Below are 24,727 nucleotides of genomic sequence, written 5' to 3'. Positions count from 1 at the left end.
CCCTCCTCTTCCTTCCCAGTATTGTCTCACATCCTGCAGGGCCACATCTCCTCTCCTCTGTGGCCAGCGCTGCCACAATAGCATCAGCGGGCACCGGGCATTGAGGGGTGACCAGAGGGACACCAGCAGTCAGCCTGACAGGATGTGACACACTTCTCTCAACAATTAATGAGTACAAAAGGAGCAGCTGACACGACATGACAGCTTAGCGTGGCACTTCAGGCCCTAATGGCTCTCTGAGTGGCAACTTCACACTCGGCCATCGCGCTCCGAAACAGAAATGGCCAGCAATGGGAAAAAAACACGATAAAATGTTAAACTCGGCAGGAGGTCATGCTCTTGTAAGGGAGAAAAAAAAATGACACAGCATTAGGAAATTGGTGACAAAGCTCATGCTCACTGGTGAAAACAAGTGCACTTGTGGATAATTGCATGTAGACATTATGATTTAGAGCCAGAAATGTCTTAATAAACTGCACTGGATTGCCTAAAACACAGAATACTGCATGCATAGTGATGCCCTGGCAATAATAACCCAATTTTATAACACTTACAGCCAGCTGCCTAATGAATATTTAGACTTTTAATACTTAAAGTACAACTTGCTGCTCAATCTGCACTTTTATTTCCTGCAACAAAGCTCTTTCCTAGCAGCAGCTTTAAGTAAAATTACTTCACCTTCTCCAAAGCCATTAAATAGTAAAGAACAAAACCTTGGCCCTCCCCGAACTTAAAGCAAAGACAGTTATTTGTTGTTATATCTGTCAGGAAGAAGCCTGAAAAGGCGCCAAGATAAAAACCTTCAGCAAACTAGTATTGATATCCTCTTTCCCCAGTGACTTCTCTGGCCTCCGTAAATGAGCATCAGAGCTGAATTACTGCCTCCTTTTGGCATCTGCTGCCTGTGAACAGCAGCTTTCTCAATATTAATAATAATATTACCGATGGCAGCGCTGAAATAAAAAATAAAAAAAAGAGGGATTAGCGCTCATACTGCTGGATGAGAAGTCACTGCCTGGCTGGTATACATGTGGGGATTTGATTTGACTTTTCTTTAAACACAGCGAACGGGAAGCCAAAAATCTTTTTCATTTAAGAGCAATTAAGTGGATCCCAGAATCACTGGCTCCAGCACGCCGCCGAGGCTTCTTTTTTTTTTCCCCCTGGTTTTATTACCCATTTCCTCTCCCTTGCGCCAGCAGAAGGAATGCTCACTTTTCTCTCACAAAGCCACATTTCCAGCGTCAGAATCACACAGGGACCACCATGATTAAGTGCAAACCAGTGCTTCCCTAAACATGTGAGACATTATGGACCCCCCTCCTCCTCCTCAAAACACTGGAGAAGTGTTGTGTTCCAACATTTATGTGAAGTAATTAAAAACATCCACCAGTAATTTAATAGTTCTCACCAAGCAGAGACATGAAGTCTACACAGTTTTTTTCTTTTTTTTCGCTCTGTATAAATAACCTGGAATGCAGTGAGTACACAGACAGACGATTTGGTCATTTTCTCCCCCCCCATCCCTCCCTCCTTCCTGCTTTTTGCAACATTTTGTAAGAAGCCCTGTTCTGTGTCACTTTGGCCCGCGATGAGGTTGTTCACTTACGAGCAACACGCTCGGCTTGACTTTTAAATTCGTGTTCCCGATAGCGTACGTCCATACATCATACGCTGACGGCAGATTCAAATCAAGGCTTCCCTATAAACTGCAGGCTGTCACTCTGCGAGTCTCTCTCGACATCAGCGAGCATAGAAATGACCTCGAGCTCTCGGTGGCAGCGTTGCATCCGAATGTGGACGGCTGTGTGAAGTGCATGTCAATAGCCCAGGGAGCAGTGCAACAAGACATGTGGTTCCAATCTGTCTCCTTTCTCACAGCAAGAGTGGGAGCGTTCATTTATCTCACTGTAAGTACAGCACTTAAACACTTAACACACACACACACGTTTCCAAGCCCCCAAATACTGTCTGTGTGTGTTTGATTAGCTTATGCGAGCAATGTCACTGTGTTTTTTACCCCATTCTCTGCCACCATTTAAATGTATTATTTGAATCTGTTTATTGTTTGGATGCAAAAGCTCTGTTCCACATTAAATCCTCTGTTTGTTAGATGGGGTGAGGTAACTGTGGCCCAGGAGGAGGTGAACAACCGGACTCCTTCTTCCCGCCTAAGAAAATATATCTTAATTGATAAAGGAAGTTGAATTTTCTCGTTTAGGGTTGCTGCGACTATCCACCTGTTTGTGATTAAAAGGTGCAAGAGAAGAAAAAAAACACCTGATTAAGCTGGCTGTTTTGTTTTCACGGCACATGTGTCTGTTTTTGCCACAGCAGGGCAAAAAGCTTGGATAAAAGTCGAAATGGGACCCGATCAGTACTGCTGATCCCAGTGGAAGGTCTGGCAGCTTTTGCATTGTCATATTTCCAAGATGCAACCTGAGGAGCTTGAAGTGCAAAAACCTGCATTTCCTCTAGTGGCCACTTGAGGCTGACTTCAAAAGTGAGTCAATCTCCATAAAGTGCCATGTGTAAACATCCAACTATACAGATGTCACAGCTGGGTGTCAAATCTCTCCAGCTGACCTTGTTCCAGTAGCTTTTATCGGTATTTTATGTCTATTGTGTGTGTTGTGTATAGATACACCTGTGTTTTTTACACCTGCCTGCTATTTTCTAGAATTACTTTAAGCTTTCCGCAGAGATTTGTATTACAAAAGATATTCTAAGGACTTCCCTTAGTCACCATGCACCAACAGTTTACCTACATCATTAAATCAGTAGCTACATTATCGCTGTTTAAGAAACATTCAAAAATGTTTACAATTAAACACTTTTTAAATCATATTTTATTTGTTTGTCAACATATCTCTTATCTGATTGTAATTTTGCTGGTTCTTTTCATTTAAAAGCTCTCTTTCACAGTGTGTCTTTTGTCCTGTCTCCCTCATCTCACTCCCAACCGGTCGCTACAGACGGCCGTCAGTGATTCTGCCAGAAGCAGAATCAAGTCAAAAGGGAGTTTTTCCTCCCCACTATCGCCAAGCGCTTTCTCACAGGGGGTCGTCTGATTGCTTATTATTATTGTAGGGTCTTTACCTTACAATATAAAGCCTGTTGAGCTGATTGTTGTTATGTGGTGTTATATAAATACAATTGAATTGAACTGAATAAATTCTTGCTGTTGCCTGTGTCTTAGTGCGTCTCTTTTGTCTTCTAACCTTCATCCTATTTTATTTTACTTTTACAATGAGTTTATTTCTTTTTATATAATGCACAAATAAACTACAGTAGTAGTTGGAAAAATGCACTTTGTTCTCCTCCAAGCAAGGCAGAGTCACTCAGCTATCAGCAGCAATACAACAAGCACAAAGCAATGCCAGTGTTTTTACACCTAAAAGCACTGCAGCAGCACGTTCACAGATAGAGCCTGGCCCGTTTTCTGTGTGTGACTTGTTTACTGAGTCACAAACACAATACAGCGGTAGTACAGATTACAAGTTTTGCAGTTTTACTACGGCTCACGCTCACTGCTGCCATCTTGGATTGCAAAGTTGGGGTTGGCGTGGCTTCTTCAACTTCTTGAGTGAGAACTCTGCCTTGCGGGCCCTTTCCAGATAAAACTTTCCACCATCCCACTTCAAATGGAACGCAGGATAAAAAGTATGGCCTCTGTGGATAGTTTACACTATCAAAACAACTCTAGGTGAGGTACATGTTTTCATAGCTCATTCATCTAGATACAGGAGCAAGAGCTTTAAATGATAGGGGTGCCTGTGAACAGGCAACTGGTGGCTGAAGTGACCTCACGTTTGCTTCACTGAACTGTGCTGTTGGTGCCTTTTTTCAGTGGACTTTATGTTTTGTGCAATCCATCAAGGAATCGGTGCTTCACGTTTTGTGAGTAAGATTTTAGTCTTTTCTTAGTCTGTTACTGTTTGTGGAGTAAGCATTAGCTGATATCTTAGCACTCCACCCTTTTGTCCAGATAACTTAAGCTAACATGAGACTGGAAATTGTAGAGTCTATATAGGATTCCCTCAGCACCAGGTGGCGACCAAAACAGAGAATAATCAACATCACATACAGGATTTAGATTCAGGGTGCTACAAATTACAATAAAACTTAACTGAAGCAGGTTAGCTTGGAATAAGTTAGTCAACATGTTGCTAAATGGGTCAAGGTCTCAGAGGATGCAGTTTTCTACAATTTTACAAAGTGTTGTTCTTCATATTCACAGGTGATCCTCTGGTTCTCAACATGCAGGATCTATGATATTCTGCGAGTTGAAAGGAGCCAGTTAAGGTGGGTCGGGCATCTGGGTAGGAGGTTTTCTGGGCCCAAATGATATATCTCGTCTGGCCTGGGATCACCTTGGAATGTTCCAGGGAGGAACTGGAACGTGTGGCTGGGAAGTAGGATGTCTGGAATACCCTGCTTAGGCTGCTGCCACCAAGACCCGACTTTGGATAAGAGGAAGACGATGGATGGTACAACACGTGTTCAAAGAATGTCAGTGCAAAATCTAAAATGTGTCTGACGCCATTATCAATATTTTAGAGAAATCTGACATTCTGCATTAGTGAAACACATGAATAATTTCTACACATGGGTACATGTGCAAAAAGCCAATATCTGTTAGCTGCAGATACTATAGATATTTATGACTTAATCACAGGGGACTGTTGGGAGTATGACGTTACCCTGAATAATGCATTTTTATCTTTAGATCAAGAACTGCTGAGATTTTATTCTGTTTAAAAAATGTAGGTTAAAAAATAAATAAACCTTTGTCTGGTATTTGACTTATTTCAGATCTGAAGCTGCAGATTAGAAAGGCGCTCTTCGCTTTAAGACTCAAAATGTAAGTGCATGGGGAACAAGTAGGGTTTCCCAGGAAGACGGACATAAAGCGGCCATAAAGAAGACAAAGCTTTTTACAGTATCAACAGACACAAGACGCGCCCTTTTGGCCCCTCGGGGCAAAAGGTGAGAGCTCTGGGAGCAGAGGCCTGGTTCCAGCAGTCTGCCGGCAGACGAGACGTATGTCCTCCTCACTGCATTCCTTCCCATCTTAGATCACTGAACAGCTCTCTCCGGCTTTGTGCCTCAAGTCCCCTCCAACCCAGAGCAATATAACTCTTTATTTTTGCCGGGATGGCACCTTATAAAGAAACTAAAATAGCACGGTTGGTACAAGTGTAATAAGCTCAGTTGGCTTCCAGTGCTGCTTCAGATGGTGCTTTTGTGCAGGTGCCTGAGTCTGAAATTCAGATTAGTCTGATGGGACTGGAGGTTAAATAGTCAAGCAAGGATTTCCTACTTCCATTCAAATGAGATTCTCAAAAAAAAAAAAAAAAAGTGGTTCAGAGAAGTCTACTCTGGAAATTCATGTGGTGAATAAAGGACTAAGCCTGTGTAACCTGGGGCTCTGCCTTTTATATATATGGGATGGCTGAGCCGCTGAGTGAACTGGCTGCAACACAAGCCACTTCTGATTTCATATTCATGACTTCCGAGGGGACGAGAGGGAGGAAAACAAACAAAACAACAAGCAGGGAGAGTATAGCTGATGGGAGGCTAGGCCCATACACTAACTGTCACATCTAGAAAGTCAAATCCTGTCTTGCACAGACTGAGGATGAGCGAGGTCATCCTCCGCAGCAAACACTGACTCATCTCACACCCACATGCACGCACACCAAGTCGAAACAGGAACATTTGCCAGCTTTCAGATATCCATTGGCTTTATAGTACAAATGCTAGTTAAATGTGCACAACCTCAGCTCCTTCTATAAAGACGCAGGGGGACACCAGCTAGGAGCCTCTGCACAGCAGCAGGGCTTCAGCTCCCTGAGCAAAATAAAACACATCATGTTTCTAAAAAGTAATGACAGCATGCACAAATGGAGCCTGGAAGCATCGCAGTAGAGCTGCCTTTTCAGACAAGCCATGTCCTCTAAACACAAGTCCCTTCTCAGGGCACTGCTAGGGACATACGTGAGTTTGGAGCGCCCTCTAGGGGACAGAGCTCTGATTTGAGAGGACACAGTGTAGCCAAGCACAGACACACACACACACACACACACACACATAAAAGCTTATTCTTTGCAAACAAATTAGGAAACAAGTTACTCAACCATGTCTTTTTTTTATATATATAAATGACGCTTTCTCAATTATGCAAATGTGTAATTTCCTGCCATGTAATTAAAAGATTCCTTTGTAGTTCTATTCATACCTGTTTTTTAAGTAGCGTATTCATTTAACATGTGACTTAAGTCAAAAGGCAAGGATTTACCTGCTATTTAACAAGCTGCAGACATGGCAGACAGATGTGCATTCATCGCAGCCCCGAGACGAGACGAGCTGTCCAAAGTCAGGCCACGGCGAAGGAGATATACAGCTGGGAGGTCACACAGGTTGATCTAGGACGCCACCGCTGCTCATCATTTTTAGAGGTCACACACTCACTTGGGGCCTGATTAATAAAGAGCTATGGTAATTTTAAAAAGTGGCCTTGCACTTTTTAAAATTCAGCATTCATCGTTGCAGCCCAGTGTCTCACCTCCACATAAAGGAAGAGTTATGAAGACATTAAATGTCATTTTCACTGGGATGTAACTTTGTGTGAACGGGCCAAAATTAATCCTTTCAAAACACGTTCAGCCTGCTTCTTGTTGATTGTGGGAATTTAATTCAGCAGAAATAATGCAAAATGCAGTGTTAACCCTTCTTTCACAACCCAACATCCTCAGAGGAATAAAGGCTGCAGTCTTATTCAATCTTCCTGGTAATTAAAGTTTCAAAATTAAGATTCAGACACCTCACTGCACAGTTTGACAGATATATATATACACTCACTAGCCACTTCATTAGTCCTACCTTGTTAGTACCGGCTCGGGCCAACTTTCACCTTCACAGCTGCTTTAATTCAAAACAAGGTGTTGAAAACTTTCCTTAGAGATTTTGGTTCATATTGGCGTGATACGTTGCACAGTTGCAGCAGATTTACATCCCAAAGATGCTCTATTGGGTTGAGATCTGGTGAGAGTGAAGGTCATTTGAGTGCAGCGAACTCGTCATGTTCAAGAAACCAGTGAGATGATTTGAGCTTCGTGATATGGCGCTTTATCCCGCTGGAAGCAGCCATCAGAAGATGTGCACACTGTGGTCATAGAGATGGGAGCGGTCAGCAGCAATAATGAGGTGGGCTGTGGCGTTTAAATGATGCTCAGTTGGTACTGTGGAGCCAAAAGTGCACCAAGATAATATCCCCCACACCATTACACCAGCAGCAGCCTGAATCATTGCTACAGGGCAGGATGGATCCATGCTTTCATGTTGTTTCTGACACCATCATCTGACTATCGAAGCAGCAGTTGAGACTCATTAAACCAGGCATTTTCCAGTCTTCAGCTGTCCAGTTTTGGTGAGCCTGTGTCAACTGTGGCCTTGGCTTCCTGCTCTTAGCTGACAGGAGTGACACCCACCGTGATCTTCTGCTTCACGAGTCCATCTGCTGCAAGCTTTGACACGTTGTGCATTCAAAGACCCTCTTTTGCATACCTCGGTTCTACTGAGTGCTTATTTGAGTAACTGCTGCCTTCCCATCAGCTCAAAACAGCCTGGCCCTTCTCGTCTGACATCAACAAATCATTTTCACCCAGAGAACAGCAGCTCACTGGAAATTTTCTTCTTCAGACCATTCTCTGTAAACCCTACAGATCATTTTGCAGGAAACTCCCAGTAGCTCAGCAGTTTCTGAACTACCAATAACTCAAATTACTTTTCCTTCCGATTGTGATGCTGTTTGAAACTTCAGGTCCTCTTGACCTCATCTACACGTCTAATAGCACCAAGCTGCTGATTAAATATTTGAATTAACAAGCAGCTGAATGGGTATACCTAATAAAGAGGCCTGTGAGCGTAGATGATCACAGCATCTTCTTTAAACACTCCGATATGCTCATTTGGTTTATTAAACTTTACGACTAATCCCACAGCGGCACAGAGGAAACCTCGCTTCTGCTTCTCAGAACAGATAAAAAGCTTTTTATTATTCTAACTGGCACAAGTGACTGTAGCGAGTTTGAACCGGCTTTCCCACGGCATAATCCACGAACTGTGTATCCGGCTGTTTAGAGGAAGTCTATTTGTCTGGCAGGGCCCTCTGGTGGAAAAAATAAAAAACACTATGTGTGGGAGTCAAATACACGACGAGCCTTTTTTCGCAGACAGTGATTTAATTTGAGAAAAAATCACAAATTCATACACCTGCCATTTCCACTAGAAGTTAAATGCAAGGGTTTCAGAACCGAACAGGCTTCAACGTCTGTTACATGTCAAAGAGCCGCAGAACAGAAACATATTGGTATCGTGTCAAATACAGATATATATATATTTATATATATTTATAAAAAAAAAATCTTTCTTACCTTGTGACACTACTTTTAGACTACAGCCACAGTATTCAATATTCAGCGATCTGCATGATATTTCAAAGAACCTGCTAAATTTTACTAACAACTCAAAAATGTGGCTTCTCTTTGACTAGGTATTAGTTACAGAACATGCCTTCATACACCCCCTTCCCCCCCAATCCTGCCTTTTACTTCAAGCCATTTAAACAAAAGTACTGGGACTCTGGTACAGCCTCAATGTGGCATCATGCTTCCCTCTTCAAGCCTACTCAAGCTGGAACCGGTCAAAACAAAAAAGTCATTGTCAAAGAAACTTTATTATAGGCAGATAACTGTGGTCTTGTAGTCTTTTTACTATCTATTCAGTGCTTAACTGCAGGGACATTTTTTTTCCATTTTTTTGAATGAGCTATGTAATAAGAAAGTCCAATCTTGCTCTTGCAGACGATACTGTTGATGTGCGAAGTGAGCCTCTTGATGATTTTACACAATATTTCTAAGAGAGTAAGGTTTAAGACAGAGGGTCGAAACAATCCATTACGATTAAGTGCTGTAGGTCTGTCCTTCTGGTGGTTGTGGAAGCTTCATATTTTCTTTGGACATCATTAGACGCCTTAACTCTTGAAGAACAATTTTAATGGTATAAGAATTCTGCCATTTTGCTAATATTGGTATGCTACGTGAATCCACCTGCGAGACAAAAGGGGGAAAAAAACAAAAAAAAACAGAATCAGTCATTGTGACAAGACTGCTGACAGTGAGTTATTGCACGGCTCACATCCGAGCATCGCAAAGCTGCGAAACAATTTCACAACTCCCGAAATGATAGAAAAGATAGCGAAAGCCATACATAACCTTGACAGATCTGTGATGACACTCACCGTCCCGTTGGAATTATTTATCCCATTCATGCTAATTTTTGTTACAAATCTAACGGTCGGCGCTGTCTCTGGGTATCTAGGTCCACATTCCACTTTCAGACTGTATATCCTGTTCTCGTAATTGGTCTGAGGAAGAAAAGAACAGAATGGCTTTGGTTACGGTGTCTAATATGAATAGCGGGCAGTGTGTTCATTCACGAGTTTCCCGTGCTTACTCTCGCTGGTCCGATGATCATGCCTGTCCATCGTGTGAGAGTCATGTCTTCGTCATCCTCCAGGCCCCAGCTGACTGTGCCGTCGCCTTCGCCCTTCTGGCCCTCTTCAAGCTCTTCCAACAAGCGAAAATTGCGTGGGACTTTAACTCCTAAAATAACAGAGGAACGAAGAGAATACGAGGATCGATTTAAAGGTGTTTGCATGGCCAAAAAAGACAAAAACTAGCCATTCTTTAATGGGTTGAAGAGATTATGAAACTCTCGGCTAATAACAGGACTTAAAATAATTTGTCTATTGGTCGATAGCATTCGTTTTCTTGGGCTATTTTACTTAGACTAACACAAAATCCCCATTTGAATCTTTCAGCTCTTCATCATGCCATCTGTGAACAATTTGCCAGCAAAAACACATCAGCCAATGTAATAAAGTTGCGTCAAAAGAAGCAACTATGTGGCAACCAGAGGCCAAATGAAGTCAATGACATTCAGCAACTTCAGCCAATGACAGGCAAAATAACTGCTGGCAAAGTGAAATGTACATTCCCGAGTTACATCAGCAACTTTTTTTTTTTTTAATAAACACTGTCTACCAGCGAGGACGAATGATAACACTCACTGACGTATGACAGTGTGTCAAATACCGTGGAGGGTTACCCAGGCAACTACTGCTTAGACCATGCCCTAGCGACAGCTACAAAACCACTACAGTGGGACGTCAAGGGACAAATTTTTATAATTCATCCAGCTGGATACTTCAGGTACAGAAACTCATTTCCACCATTTAAAAATAAATAAATAAATAGTCACGCATAAGACAAAATTTAAGGTCATTGTGTAAAAAAGGTACTCAGATTATGAGTCGAAAAGACAAGAATTTTGAGATATGCAACTCGAAATTTGGAGTTGGATGTCCCCATTTTTCCTCGCTTTTTCAGGAACGCATTAACTCAGGAGTGACGTTATTCCCAAGTCGAACATCAGAGTTCCGAGGTATCCTGAACAATATCCTGAGCGATAGCGGCGTGGCTGCTCTAAATGACAGATGTCCAGAGCCAATCAGCGTCGCCAGGCCTCATCCACTATTTCAGAGTCATTAAACTAAAACTCTCCACAGCATTGGTGCCTTTTGCAGTAACGTATTATCTGACTAATATTAAGGCTTGCTGCATGCATAACTGGATCGTTTATCACACTTATATCCTCAGGAGGCAGTGATCTTAGGTCTAGGAATCGCTAACAGGAGAGCAAACAGAGTAGTGAGGCTCAATGAAGTCATTGTTTTCTATAAGTTTACCTTTCACGAGATTTGTAAGAAAAGAAAAAACTAAAATGTTCATGAAGTATAAACAGATATGTTCATAACAGCTGGTTTAGAGCTGTAATGCTCACCTGGTTTTATGGGAAAGCTGTTGCACAGACATTGGACATTTTGTTATGTAACATTTGTCACCTACTGAAAATCCTACCAGTCTGAATTTGCCTTTTGCTGCTTGTATGCAAATCACTTTTGTTGACAAAACAGTTTTAAAATGTCGATCTGAAAATGATTTTCACTGTTTGACAATATACAGGTCAAAAGATCAATTGCCTGACTGAATATATGGCAGATTAATTGGTACAGCGCACGAAGCTGAAACAATTAGCTGACCGGCAGAAAAATATTCAGCAGCCACTCTGATAAATTGCGGTCTGTTTTTTTCCGCTGCTGGTGTTTCATGAAAATTTGACTTCATACTTAGGATCAAAACATGCAATCCATGTACAAGAGTGAAGCGGTTAAATGTGCATAAAACAGGGCAAGCTGATACAAGAAATAGCTCGGCAGACCGCAGCTCACAGTATGTTACGTTCACCTTCTGTGGCTTGAATTTGATACCTTGATCAGAAGTCACTCACTGAAGACATGTGTTGCCGCGTTAACACTGAAGCTTGAAATATATCTGCGCTTTGACAGCTGTTTGGAAATGGTCACGAGAGCTGAAGCACATGGGCCTATACTGCTGATTTTTAATGAGTGATTCAGAGTAAAATCCATCTTATGACCAGCGTCTTAACATCCGGGCCGATGAGAACATCGCTCAGAACTCTTCAATCCAATGTTTGGCTGCTCGGGGAGGAGGGTATTCGTAGGGGGGAGGGGGGCTGATAAGTTGGCATTAAACACACAGCCTGACAGGAACTCAGCGGACTGTAAATGATGAACCACTTACAGGAGCGGTGGCTGCGCTTACGTGAAACTACTGGTATTCATAAGTATGATCCTAAAGACAAACCCACAAAAAGGGAAATGAAGGGAGCCATTTTCCTCAAAAAAAGAAAGAAAAAAAAAAAAAGGCCACATGCCTGAAGCGGAAGGCGAAGAAATGTAATCTTTCATTTCACCTCCTGTGATCTCAGATAAGTCATCATGGTCAGACTTCAGAGATAAGTTTTAAAGGAAAAAAATATCAGCCCTTCAGGCAAGACTGCAACGAACGGCTGACTCTTAAAATGTCTCTGCTCGCTAGAAACTGTTGAAAGATTTCAGTCATTGCAGAGACACCGATATCAACAGGACTGTCTGTAATAGCAACATTATAACGGCTTTTTAGTGCAATTTGTTTATTAAACAGAAATTATTTATACCTTTCTGTAAATACTTGGTTACTTACAAAGTTTTAGCTCTGGAAAAGAAAAAAAAATTCCCAATGGGAAATTTGTTGTTTGCGTTTTCTGGTAATGTTCTGTTTTTCAAATGGAAAATGAGCCACTAAGTGCAGGGTTTTGGTCACAAAACATACTTTTTTTTGTTTGTTTGCAAAAATTCAGCAATTAAAAATGTAAAATACTGATTTATCAGTCAATATTATCTATATATACACACACCAGGGTAAAGTTTAAGTGAAAGAAAGATTAAGTAATAGAACACAGGAGCGATCTTGAAATGTCAGCTGTGCTAAAAACAGTCAAAAGGAGCAAAAGAAGAGGCTCTAGACCAGTTACAAGCATTTTTGTCTGTATTGCTAATTAAAGATTATTCATTAACACATAGATACGGACACAAACGCGACTGGTTAATATCAGCAGACCGATTCATCAGCTGGTCTCCACAACACACAGCTGAGTTGGTGACTGTTGGTCTATCATGTCATGTTGGTGCAAAGGCCACAGAATAAAGGATCGGCTCAGTAATGAGTGTGTTCGCCACATTCATCACTGTGTACAAACTGAATGCTAATTTTGTTGCCGCTCTTCTCTTGTTTGTGGTTGCCCTCACCCGTCTGACAAGTATTATCAGTTGCAGTGACGGTTAAAGGTATTGCTGCAACTCAAATTAAGAACTCGGCTGGAAGAAATCTAAACAGCTCCCCACATGTGTGTCTGTGTCTTTGATGGGGCAACTTAAATCTTAAGCTAGGTTAAAAATGAATCGGCAGGTCGCGCCAACTTCTCAGTTTCGATTACGAACTTACTTCCTACGTTCTCTACTTCGCTCCCTTTTGCCGTTTCGTCTCCGTTACGGTTGCTTAAGATCTGCACAAAAATAAAAGCTGTTTGCTGCGACTTGCTTTTATTATTTTGTTTTGTAGTTCAGGGCGTTTATTTTGCAAGTTTGAAAAGCCACGCTTCCTGTTGGAGCGCTGAAGGCAAGCACGGGCCCCGACTACTTGCTGAAACAAAGCGTGCCCACTACAGCGGTTGTAGTTAATCGAGCTGGTGCTCGTCTATCTTCCCCGCCCTACAACTGCAAATACCCACCTCGTGTAAATACAATACATTTTTTTTACCTAATGGAAAATGGGTTAAACAAAGGCGTTAAGCGTGTCACAACAATAGCGAGCAGCGTGCTAATAAAAGCAGAGGCGGAACTGCTCCCCACATTAAAACATTTCCGATACCATTATGTGTACGGCCGTATGCGGTGTTTCATGGAGAAGCTATACAAAATTTCTCATAATGCATGTTTAACTCTTAGGTTATTGTGCTTTTGTGGCTATTTAATCACATAAAATACGCGTTTACGACGTTCATATGTGATAAGAATATTCCGATCAAGCTAGCTGGACAAAATGGGAGTGAGTGCCGCGCGGTGCTGGAATATTCTAGTCGCTAAGTTAGCTAATGCCATCTATGGTTGTTTGCAACACCCATATTAACAGAAACTTACACACCAAATTAAAATTTTATACTGGATTTTTATAGCTAACGTTTGTTTCACATGCACGGTGTCCGTGTGGGCCACAGTGAAGGCCACCTTAAGCTATTTCAGCTAACTCACGGGGCCAGCTAGTCACTCCTTTGCTATATAGCTAGGCTAGGTTAGCCAACACAGCAGTTCCGTGACATAGATGGCTCCCGTGAGGCTCACTGCTTCATCGACTGCAGTAGATTACAAATCAAAGCGATTTCATAAACATCTCTCCTAAGTAAAAAGTCTCCGTGTCGTGACTGAAATAACAGCGAGGCCTCGACTTGTGCCGCACATCACGTCGCTGTATATGTTAGTTTGAAGACACACAAACCTGAGGAGGCCGCCATCTTCTTCAGCCGAGTCCAGAAGCACACAGATGTGTGACATCACGGCGGTTAAAAATCGGGCGAGCAGCATCACACCGGCGGAGAGCGGCATTACACGCTGCTGACGGGCTGCTCGCACCTGTCCACTCTCACTCTCATTCCATTCTTTCATGTTTCATATCGTCAAACTAATTTCAGTGTTAGACAAACGTAAACACAGCAAATAAAAGTAGTTTTTAAATGACGATTCCATTCATTAAGGATACAAAGTTACTCAAACCTGCCTGGACTTAATCCTGATAACTGGTTGTGGCACCCTTGGCAGTAAGAACTGCAACCAAGCATTTGTGGTTACTGGTAATGAGTCTTTGACATTGCTGTGGAGGAATTTTGGCCCACTATTCTTTGCAGAATAGTTTTAATTTAGCCATACTGTAAGGTTTTCGAGTATAACATCATGCCAAATCTGGACTTGGTCACTCCAAAACCTTCATTCAGATCTTCACTTCGGATCATCATCCTGCTGTCAGTTATTTGATTGTATCATCAGAAGACGCCTACATTTATTTGTTAACCTGCTTCATGTGGTTCAGATTCTGTGCTCTTACAGTAGGCCTTTAACTTGCTTGGTACCATCCTTGGCAAACTGGGGCTGAGGAGCATTAACGAGTCCCAGGAAAGCCTTAAGACCATGCCTGGGTCATGTCTGAACCCCTGGACACAATTTGATGACTGAATTGATGGTCAGGCTTTTATTCTCGCTTAAATGCAAGAATAAATAATAAAAATTACAAATGCATTCTTGTGAAACAATTTTACAGACATCAGTTTGGGAGAGGCCACTCGCGGTTCAGTTCCCAGTTCTCCTGCATGTGCCTTGGCAATCAGTCTGCTATGTTAAAGGATGTCTTAGTTCCTAAAAAGGATGGTCCTCTCTTCTCTGCTCTATCGGCTGGGTCGAGGAGCTTTAACAAGGGTTGCACCATCATTTGTGGAAGTGTTTTTACATTCAGCATATCAAACAGGGGGACAGCTGGAGTTTGCAAACCGAAGCAGTGGGAGGACTCACGAGACAACACGCAGACATACAATCATTTACAAAGTCGATTTAGAATCACGAGTTAACCTAACTGGTCACAGTCCAAACTCCATGTGTTTGGACTGTGAGAGGAAGCCATGTAGGAATGGGGATCATGGAAACTCCACACAAAGCGGCCCCAGCCAGCCAATGGATTCAAACCCAGGGCCCCTTTGTTATGAGGCAGCAGTGCTAACCACTGCACCACCATGCTGAAATGAAAGTTAAGACTAAGTCAGTGCAGCTTTTTAAAGGAGCAGCAACACACTGAGAGGAACTACCTGATCCTCCTTCACAGGATGTACCACCATCTTCTCACACCAGGTTTCACGACATGCAGTTTTGTCAGCTGCTGCTTGTATTTGTCTTTTGGTATCACTTGCATGGAGCCTCAGCTGCAGGTGGATGTGTGCTTAGTTATGTTTTCTCCTCCAAGGTTAGTGTTAGGTACTTCTTTTTGGTTAGGATTAGAGCCTTAACAACTTCACTAACAGATTTAATATAAATACGTGCAGGCTGTATTAGTTTTCTATCATACCCCCATACTTTGGACATTATGACTGACAAAAACTATCATTTTTTTCAGGTAAATTTCAGCCTGGTGACAGCTGACAGCTTGGCAGGTTAGGATTTTGCACACGTCACACATCACCGTTCAAAATTAAGCAAGCATCTCCTAAATTGTCGGGCTTTTGACGTTCTTAGACAAAACCTCGTCTGCTGATTTGTACCGAGTTCAGTTACATTTAAAACAGGATGAGAAGGGTCAGATATTTCACAAAATAAAAGGTTTGTTTTATTTTTGAAACTTTGAACACACTTTTGTGGATAATACAGGTGTCCATTCCAGTTCCAGAATTTATGCAGGTTGCACTGTAAGAAGGAAAGACACAGTTAAGCTATGAAGAGCAGATATCTGAGAGATTCGAGACACATCTGGCTTTACTGCATCTCCTCAGTGGTCAGGTTATTGGATAATTTAAGCTTACAGATCTGGATTAAAAGTTTTTCTCCCTCCAATATCCTATCCATTTATTTGACTAATGTCAGACCTGATAAAATTGGACTACAATAAAAATACAATAGCAAAAAACATACTTTACACATGTATAATCAGGCCAGTAAATTGACGGCAGAGATAAACTGATAGAGGACGTGCAGCAGAAGCATTTGGGAATCAGATGAAGTGTGTTCACAGATAAGACAAAATGGTGGATGTAGCTGGTCAAGTCACTGACTCTCATCGCTGACTCTGATTGCTGCCATGTAGCTGTAGTTGCTATAGCAACGCATCATTCTGGCTCCAGCTGCAGGTGTACAATCTCCGGGGTCTCCGCTGTAATCTGAGATAAAGCCACATAAAAGAGCCGCTCGGCACGTCCGTTTAAGCATGATTTTATGCGACAGCAGGCTCTCACGCTCATGTTTTACCACTTCAAACCCCGCACCCCCCTGCTGAACTGCTGAGCAGGTCAAACCAACGTTTTTTTTTTATTCATGGCTCCGATTGCTTCACACTTGTGATGACAGATATTGAGCTAAACCGGTGTGAGCGAAGGACTGCACCAAAGTGCCAGGGAGCACAAAAGCAGCAGTGCACTGCACACTGGGACAGATCGTCAAGTCTGACTACGTTTATTCTGACTAAGTTTGGGTCAAGATAAATGGAAAAATGGTTGGTTGGTTCTAGTTTTCACGATATGGCACAATGCTACCAAGACCAAAAGTTCTTAACCGAAAGCAGAGATGACTATCATACATTTTGACCTTTGAACTTTGGCAAAAATGACCTAAAATAGCCACTCTTTCTGAACAAGCCATCTAGTTTTGATTAAATTGGACTCTTCTGAATGATCAAAGTATGAAAGTCAAATTAAAATGAAATTATGATTTTGACCTTTTGACCTCAATTCTGACCTTGGACCTTGACCTTCTATGTCTGGGAAACTCTGAAATGCTCGGAGAGTATATTTTTGAAATGTTTTTAAAGCATATTCAATTATTCATGCACCAGTGAAATGCATTTAACATTTGCATTTCCTCTGCTGGAGCCCTACATTGTTAAATGATAAAACAGGTTTGGTAGTGGAGACATTCATAGACAAGTAGACACATGATGAAACCAACGTGTCTACATGTCATTATTTAATGGTTCATAATAAGTCTTTCTGTATAGACTTTTATCACTTGTTACATAATGGAGGAAAACTGCATTACAGTGTAAATTGGCCACACACTGATGAGAACTGAGCATCAGAATAAGGAAGAGAGATGCCTCAAGTGACTTGTAATGTTGTGTGGTTGTTAATACTGTTTCAAAAACTGCTGATTACTAGAATTTTCCCATACAGCCATCTGTAGAGCGTACAGAGAATGGTCCAGAAGAGAAAATATGCAGTTCTCTGGGTAAAAATACCTCGTTGATGCCAGAGGAGACAGCTTTCAGCTAACAGGAAGGCAACAAGAACTTAAATGATCACTCCTTACAACTGAGGTATGCAGAAGAGCATCTCCAGACCCATGGGCTATAGCAGAAGACCACATCAGGTACAATAAATAAAGAAAATTGGAAAAACATCTAATAAGTCAGTTTCTGTCGTGTCACTTGGATGATAGGGTCAGTATCAGTGTAAACACGAAAGCTTGGATCCACCCTGCCTCGTTTCAATGATTGATCACTGGCTCACCTGCACGTCAGAAGCATCCTTGGCCAGGATACTGGAAACTGGAACAAATACCAGTCCATCTACTACCAAAATTCACCCAGTAAAGTCAGCAGTAGGCTCTTCTGCATATATGAAACAGGTAGCAAACAACTGAACATAGAGAGACTGGTGAAATATGCAGGTCAGAAGTAAGAAACCTTTGCAAGCATTTTAAGTGAACATTTTATTTATTCTCTATAAACAAATAGTCAACATGAGCTACTCAATCCAAAAGAAAAAACACAAAGCAAGCTTGAACTTATTTTAACAGTTTCCAAAAGACAAAGTCTGTGATTATAATGTACAAGTTATCCAAAGAGCTTTTTAATCACAGCACAAAACAACAAGTTAACAAAGAAAATAAGTACTTTCAAATATGAGCTCTTTAAGTCAACACTGGATGCAGTTTTTACACGTTCCTATAAAAACTGCAACAGGAAACCAGCGTTTAATGAGTCATGGGGTCCTTCTGAATCACCAATCGGGGGTCTAATACACCCAGATATTCAGCACATGCTGGTTCAGTTATACAAATACGTTTTTTTACAGCACGAGTAAAGAAGTCGACATGGGATAGGAGTTAAAATTAAGGACTGTACATAATTGCAGGGTGTGCCTTAAGCAAGGAGACGAACAGTCTTTCCAGTGACTGTCAAGTAATCCTCGTCAGCCAGAGCTCGCAACGCCTCGTCGAACAGCTCCTTAGTAATCGCCTGCAAACGGGGCAAGAGAGGAGGAAGTCATTAGAGAGGAAGTGATGAAAGAGTGCAGCAAATACTCAAAGAGTGCAAACGTGTCGACGGCTACTCTGGCTGAATTTTGTGATATTTCAGAGGATACAGACAGAAATGTTAGAGCTTGGCTTTTGCTCAGTCTAATGAGGAACAAGTGCCACGCTACGGTCATAGCAATCGCCATCTGAAGAGCTGAAATCAAACTGATATTTGAGCTTTGACTTCATGCTGGCTTAATAAAAATAAAGATTTAAAAACACTCACAGTTTCAGACTGTCCTCTGAGGTCATCGAGCAGCTGCTGGTATTTCATGGCTGGCGTCTTCCCTTTGGCCTGGATCAGCTTCTTCAGGGCCTGGGCTACCTCCTCCTTGCGCTTGCGTGCTGTGGCGCTCATGCCTGTAATCGAGCAAAGAACAATGCATTGAAATGCAACTGCAGGACTGAACCTAAAGATTATTTGCATTATTAATCTGGGGTTCAAAAGTTGTCCTATAAAGAGGCCAGAAAAGCCCAAGTAGCATCTTTACAATGGAGAAAATGGAACTAGTGTTTCAAAGCAAGGCCATTGTAAAATGAGCCTGACACCTCATAAAGTGCATCTTTAATTTTTCATGTCAGCACCTTTAGAAATACTTTCATTGTCTTCCGTACCTGTTGTCAGAATAGAGATGTCTACAAATCCTGTTCTGGGATCTGTGGCCGACTGTTTGAGGGCCTCTCGGTGCAGCCGCTTGGCCTCCTCCACGTCGATGGTCTCCACTTTCTCGGAGAAGCGTACCTTGGCGTGGGCCTCTGCCAAGCGGATCAGGGACTCCAGCTGTCTGGGGTAAGCGGACACCATCCCGCGGCCACTGCCTATCTTTCTCATGTCAACGTAGGCCTGCGGATGAACGTAAACTAGGTCAGCTGCATAGAACTCTAAGAATCGACTGAAATGTTTACTAAAAGGGTTAAATTAAGCCACTGAGAGTTTCCACAGACCTCAATGAGGGCCTGGCTGGCTTCCTCGCTCAGTCTTGGGTTGATGTACGTTCGCGCGTACGCGATATAGTCCTTCAGCACGGCCATGTCCAGGAACTCTTCCTCCATCTGCTCCTCGGTCTGGTAGTAGAGAGACACCAGGTGGTGAGCCAGCCTGCGGTCGTAAGCCTCATCCTGGGGATCCAGCATCAGGAAGATGAGGTCGAATCTGACGGCGCAACAAACACAAAGTTAAGTTTAGTTTGCAACACAGTAACAAGCGGATCTGTTACTTCTGAGCCGCTCGCTGCTGCTTTAGCGTGATCAAACAGAGGCGTGTGTATCAGGAGTTTCAATGGAGTGATGTTCACCTGGACAGGAGAGTGTGAGGCAGCTGGATGTTCTCGATTGTGGTCTTTTTGGGGTTCCACTGCGATTCCACTGGGTTGGCAGCAGCCAGCACGGCGGTGCGGGCGTTCAGCTGGCAGATGATTCCAGCCTGAGGGGACGAAGAAAAACAAACACAGTGAGACCGAAACCTCCTTCCGTTTGCGTACTTCCAAACGATTACGCATTAAATGTGGTGACATATACCTTTGCAATGGAGAGGGTCTGCTGCTCCATGACCTCGTGCAGCACGGAGCGCGTGTTGTCGCTCATCTTGTCGAACTCGTCGATGCAGCAGATGCCGTTGTCGCTCAGGACCAGCGCACCGGTCTGCAGCACCAGCTGCCTGGTCTCTGGGTCCTTCATCACATAGGCGGTCAGACCCACGGCGCTGGAGCCCTTTCCTGATGTGTACTGGCCACGAGGCACCAGGTTGTAGACGTACTGCAGCAGCTGGGACTTGCTGGTACCGGGGTCTCCGCAGAGCAGGATGTTCACCTCGGCACGGAAGTTTCCGCGGCCGGTCTGACTGAAGTCCTTTCGAGTGCCCCCAAACAGCTGCAGCAAGATGCCCTGGTACCAGGAGACGGAGAAAGAGACACAATCAAATCACAACTTTAATCTAAATTCATCTTGAACCAAAACTTTTATTCATTAGGGCATTTCACCTCTGCTTAAAATTTTCGTTTTTTTAAAAGCTGCAGCAGAGTGACTGATATGCAGGAAAGAGGGCGTGGCTGCTGTGGGCGTTTCCACCTTAACACGTAGCCTTTGGTCTTACCTTTTTGATGTCTTCATGTTCGTAGATGCTCGGTGCGAGGGCAGAGGAGAGGCGTTCGTAGACGTCCGGCTTGGCTGCAAGCTCCTTCAGGGTCTGCACGCGGTCTTCGGTGAAGAGCTTCTGCTCGGCCTCTTCGTCCAAACCATGCAGGCGCTTTTCGTCCGTCTTGCGGAAGTGGATTGCATCTATGTGAGTCTTGTAAACCGACTTCACGTTGCTCTGGCGTGGGTTAACGCGCATTGGGACGGCTCTGTAGATACCTGCACAGACAACGAAGGCTGTTAGTAATCCGACCACAACGTGACCTTTAACGACCTCCTTGCAAAACTTTTTAAAAATGCTTTAATTTCATGCCAAACACTTTAAATCCACCTGAAGACTTTCTGCAGCCAGGAGTTGCCCCCTGCTGCTCATTAGAAATATTGCAGCTCAGCTCTTGCTTCCATTTTCAGCCCCATCTTTTACTCTTCACACAGGTCATCATGAAATTATTATTATCAAGATATTACAGAAAATCTCACCAGTGATGTTCACTCTGTCTCCTGGCTGCACTTTGTCAACTAGATCGTTGTGAGCGTAAACGATAGTCGTGTGAGGCGTCTGACCGGCCGGCATGTCTTCGGGAGATTCCTGAATTTTTATCTGTTGCAAAAGGAAGAACGGTAAACGAACAGATGCCATGACCTCCGCAGCAACACATCGGCGATTACCACCCGTGTATTCCGAGATAAGGTGTCGCTGACTATGAGCAAACTCTCACCATCTGTTTGTCTGAGAAGACGGAGCGATTGTGAATCAACGCCAGGCTGTGGGTGGTGTTGCAGTGGCGACACACAGCCGGCTCGGCGATGCGCCCGCGATCCACCTCCACGCGGGTGCTGTAGGCGCACACCTGGCACTGGAAGAACGCCTCCTGCATCTCAGGGATGAGCTGCGAGGTGCGGATCACCATGCCGCTGATGGTGATCAGCTGATCGATGTCTGTGGAAGAAACACAGAAGCACGCAGAAGCTGACATCTCACTGTTCACAAAAAACAAAAGACAACATGGTTCCCGTAACAAGCGTGACTTCAGTTCCAACCTTCTGGGTTCAGGCTCCTCATGCTTTTGGTTTTCAGGGCGTTGTAGGGGCGTACTTGGATCTGATACTCAAGGAAAGAGTCGGGGAAACGCTCGAAGAAAAGCTCATTGACCGCCATGTCAAAAGTTGGGATGACTTCCTGAAAACGACACAGTTAACTCCATTAATACGCAGCCAAATTCCACAGAATTTCTTCCACGGAAACAGAACGATTTAATCTTTAACAAAGTGCAGATGCCACTGGTCCTGTGGATAAAGTGACTAATAATATTATTATAGATAGATATTATAGATATAACAATAAAAAATAAAATAAATCCTTCACAGAACAAAAAGCAAAATGACATTCGTTACAATTTGCTTCTGTATTTGTCTTTGGATTCATTCACCTATCCATTTGTTTTCTATATAATCTTGTTTGTGTTACATTGTACATCACTTCTCCCTTTGCATTTGCATCCACTTATTTTATTTTTATTTATTCATTAATTTATTCAAGACATTGCTGTATCGCATTACTTCATTATAAAAATCAGAAGGCTGCCATTTCACTCATCAAGGGCTCAAGTTTTCATCCTCCGTTTAATCCGTACTCACACATACACCGAATGAGGGAATGAAAACAATGGTAAAGAAAAAAAATAAACAGATGATGGCAGATGAAGCGAGCTTTACCTGTGGGTAGCAGATGAGCTGTCTGTAAAGATCTGCATCAAAGGACTGCACGTGGCGGCAGTTCACGTTCATCACAGGATCGCCGACGACGCTGATCTGTGGGACGAGAAGAGAAGCACGTTGTGTGATATTACGTCTTTGAATACAATCCCGCGCAACCGCCTCCTCCTGTATTCTCTAATTTCCTGGCTATTGTTCATCATTCAGAAACACCATCATGCAGTGCGAGTCTGACTTAAACACGTTTGGAGCAACACAAACAATAAAAATTGCACCTCCTCCAGCTTCTGCATGTATAACGGCTCGTTCAGGTCCAGACCAGCGTTCTCATCTTCAGTGGAGGTCGGGTCAACAAACCTCTGGAGAAACCTCTGGAAGCAGCGGAACGCAAAGCATGCCAATGTTAACTCATGGACTGCCTACATGAGATTTATTATGGGATTTAGCTGCCTCGGCTCAATACCTGAAACTTTTCCTTGCAGGTGCCGACATTCACATCAGTCCCCCAGATCACCAGCCTCTGCCCGGCGTTCGACTCGCTGGCCACGGCACCATCTGTGCTCGGCTGAGAGAAGACAGTGAATAGTTAACTTCTGAGGGTTCGGGCTTCATGTGAGCTCAATACATGACAAACACAAGATTACTGACCGGCTCAGAGTGAAGATCGACTTGGGGAGCCTTCCTGACCGATCCCAGATCAGGACGCTGCCTGGCTGGTGTGCCCCGCACTCCGCTCCGTGGGGTTCCCTCAATCCTGGAGCTGGGGGTCCCGTACATCAAGGGGGAGCTCATGTCCACCTCGTTAGGGGGCACTGTTAAAAGGAGGCAGATTTATAAAACAATCCAAGAATCCAAAATTTGAGTCCACAAGACCACAACAACTCAAACACGTCATACCCGAAGGTCGGGGGCTGGAGAGCAGAGACGTGTCCTGGGGTGCTGCAGGACTGAGCACGTCCGTGGCTGGGGAGGTGGGCATCGGCATCAGGTCCCCGGTGGAGGAGTCCTGACCTCTGCGGCGCTGAGAGGGAGGCGAGGTGGGGTCCTCGCTGCTGGCTAAAGTCGCACAGACACGAAGAAAAGTAGGCAACGGTCATCATACAATCACAGGAGGTCCATATGCAAAAGGTTGGAGCAAGTGGGGAACTTACGTGTGGGTGGATTGGTGTTCCTTCCACGCTTACGGCCACCAGGGGTTGAAGCTGGAGAAGACATTGCTGCTGGGAAATCAACAAAAGGTGACACTCAGTGAAGGAAATGTAATAACACTTGTTACATACTGTCGCTCTGGCTGTGGGACATCACTGATGGTGATGGCTTCAAGTTTGACTGAGCATTTGGAAAACTGACATTCACAGATGTGGCTGGCTGAAAAACTTTAATTATTTCCTTTTTGTTTTATTAGATCTTTTTTCAGCTTTGTGGAGAAAATGACATGAGATGGATATAAACTGTGGGCAGCCTGCTTTTCGCTACTTGGATACTTGGATCCATGTTATGAGTGTGTGCTTGAATCGCTTCCAGATATCAGTCAAACAGCAAGAAAAGTTCACTTAACTATATAAATGACACTTCCGGCACGCTGATATGCTACACTGCGTGTCTTTTTTAGAAGTTTTGAAGTGTCTTATTTTCACTAAAGCACTAACTGCATTAAACCCTCGACCTCCATTTGACATGTGGCTGCAGAGCACACAATAAGCTGATCCTCGACTGCGATGTTTTAACTTCGATTAACATTAAACGTCAGCGTAAAACAACAAAACACCTTCGTGCACGTTTAAGTCAACCTGATTCGCGTATCACGCTTTCACGAAACCACCAAAACTACCGACGTAATAACCTAAAAACTATCATTATACATGTCTCTTCTTACCCCTTCTTGTGTATACGTCCGAGCGGAGAAGATGTGGCGCGAAACTGCGGGTGACGTTATTTTCGCGGGGAACTTTGGGCCAATGAGAGGCTGGGATTGTCTTTCTTTTCTTTCCGGTCGATCCCTTCACCGAAAAAGGGGGGTTCTTGTCCAGCGTTTACTTATCCGGCTTCAGTTTAGCATCTTGTAGACTCAATAAACAAACGGATTAAATAGGAAATAAATAAATAAATGAACTTTTATTTTTTAATTTTGATATGTCAAATAAGATCTGCGTTTCCTGTGCGCTCATGTGCTCCTTCAAACCCTCAATCGATTTGGTTTGGCCCAGCAGTAAGGGACTTTTTTTTTGCCCCTGCCCTAATCTTTATTGTAACAATCCAAACAACACGCAAGTGTGAAACCGCCTCCCAAATACAAAATGACAGCAA

General features: G+C 43.3%; 2 protein-coding genes and 1 long non-coding RNA gene across 4 annotated transcripts; 1 reads left to right on the top strand and 2 right to left on the bottom strand.

Moving 5' to 3' along the window:
- Positions 1-841: 841 nt before the first annotated feature.
- Positions 842-3,187, top strand: LOC102080468 (uncharacterized). Its single transcript, XR_270052.3, has 2 exons — positions 842-1,910; positions 2,114-3,187. It is a non-coding gene; the product is annotated as an uncharacterized LOC102080468 (long non-coding RNA).
- A 5,285-nt stretch (positions 3,188-8,472) lies between these two features.
- On the bottom strand, positions 8,473-14,175 carry ube2v2 (ubiquitin-conjugating enzyme E2 variant 2). Its single transcript, XM_003438103.4, has 4 exons — positions 14,022-14,175; positions 9,520-9,668; positions 9,305-9,430; positions 8,473-9,113 (listed from the first exon to the last, which is right to left on the bottom strand). Exons 1-4 carry the CDS (start codon positions 14,035-14,037, stop codon positions 8,967-8,969), a joined length of 438 nt encoding a protein of 145 aa, XP_003438151.1. The 5' UTR covers positions 14,038-14,175; the 3' UTR covers positions 8,473-8,966.
- Positions 14,176-18,101: 3,926 nt separating this feature from the next.
- On the bottom strand, positions 18,102-24,403 carry mcm4 (minichromosome maintenance complex component 4). Of its 2 annotated transcripts, none has more exons than XM_005476413.3 (17): positions 24,297-24,403; positions 23,572-23,640; positions 23,318-23,476; positions 23,069-23,232; positions 22,884-22,985; positions 22,696-22,791; positions 22,421-22,516; positions 21,746-21,884; positions 21,424-21,644; positions 21,185-21,305; positions 20,664-20,923; positions 20,090-20,455; positions 19,867-19,994; positions 19,517-19,724; positions 19,187-19,415; positions 18,798-18,931; positions 18,102-18,512 (listed from the first exon to the last, which is right to left on the bottom strand). In XM_005476413.3, exons 2-17 carry the CDS (start codon positions 23,633-23,635, stop codon positions 18,417-18,419), a joined length of 2,583 nt encoding a protein of 860 aa, XP_005476470.1. In that variant the 5' UTR covers positions 23,636-23,640; positions 24,297-24,403; the 3' UTR covers positions 18,102-18,416. The 2 variants fall into 2 exon arrangements, with proteins under 2 accessions (XP_005476470.1, XP_013126491.1); XM_013271037.3 differs by having other exon boundaries at positions 23,572-23,637; positions 24,297-24,386.
- Positions 24,404-24,727: the final 324 nt, after the last annotated feature.

This window comes from Oreochromis niloticus, linkage group LG18 (assembly GCF_001858045.2).
Source record: "Oreochromis niloticus isolate F11D_XX linkage group LG18, O_niloticus_UMD_NMBU, whole genome shotgun sequence".
NCBI lineage: Eukaryota > Metazoa > Chordata > Actinopteri > Cichliformes > Cichlidae > Oreochromis > Oreochromis niloticus.
This window is presented reverse-complemented; position numbering and strand designations above follow the sequence as displayed.

Bases quoted from the DNA above. Each gene is read 5' to 3' on its own strand.
- mcm4 (XM_005476413.3), bottom strand. From the start codon at position 23,635: ATGTCTTCTCCAGCTTCAACCCCTGGTGGCCGTAAGCGTGGAAGGAAC. The intron at 23,477-23,571 runs GTAAGTTCCCCA...GTGCGACTTTAG, and splicing joins GAACACCAATCCACCCACAC to CCAGCAGCGAGGACCCCACC. The intron at 21,306-21,423 runs GTGAGAGTTTGC...CTTTTGCAACAG, and splicing joins TCTTCTCAGACAAACAGATG to ATAAAAATTCAGGAATCTCC.
- ube2v2 (XM_003438103.4), bottom strand. The intron at 9,431-9,519 runs GTAAGCACGGGA...TTTCTTCCTCAG, and splicing joins TGATCATCGGACCAGCGAGA to ACCAATTACGAGAACAGGAT. The intron at 9,114-9,304 runs GTGAGTGTCATC...TTTGTCTCGCAG, and splicing joins TAAATAATTCCAACGGGACG to GTGGATTCACGTAGCATACC.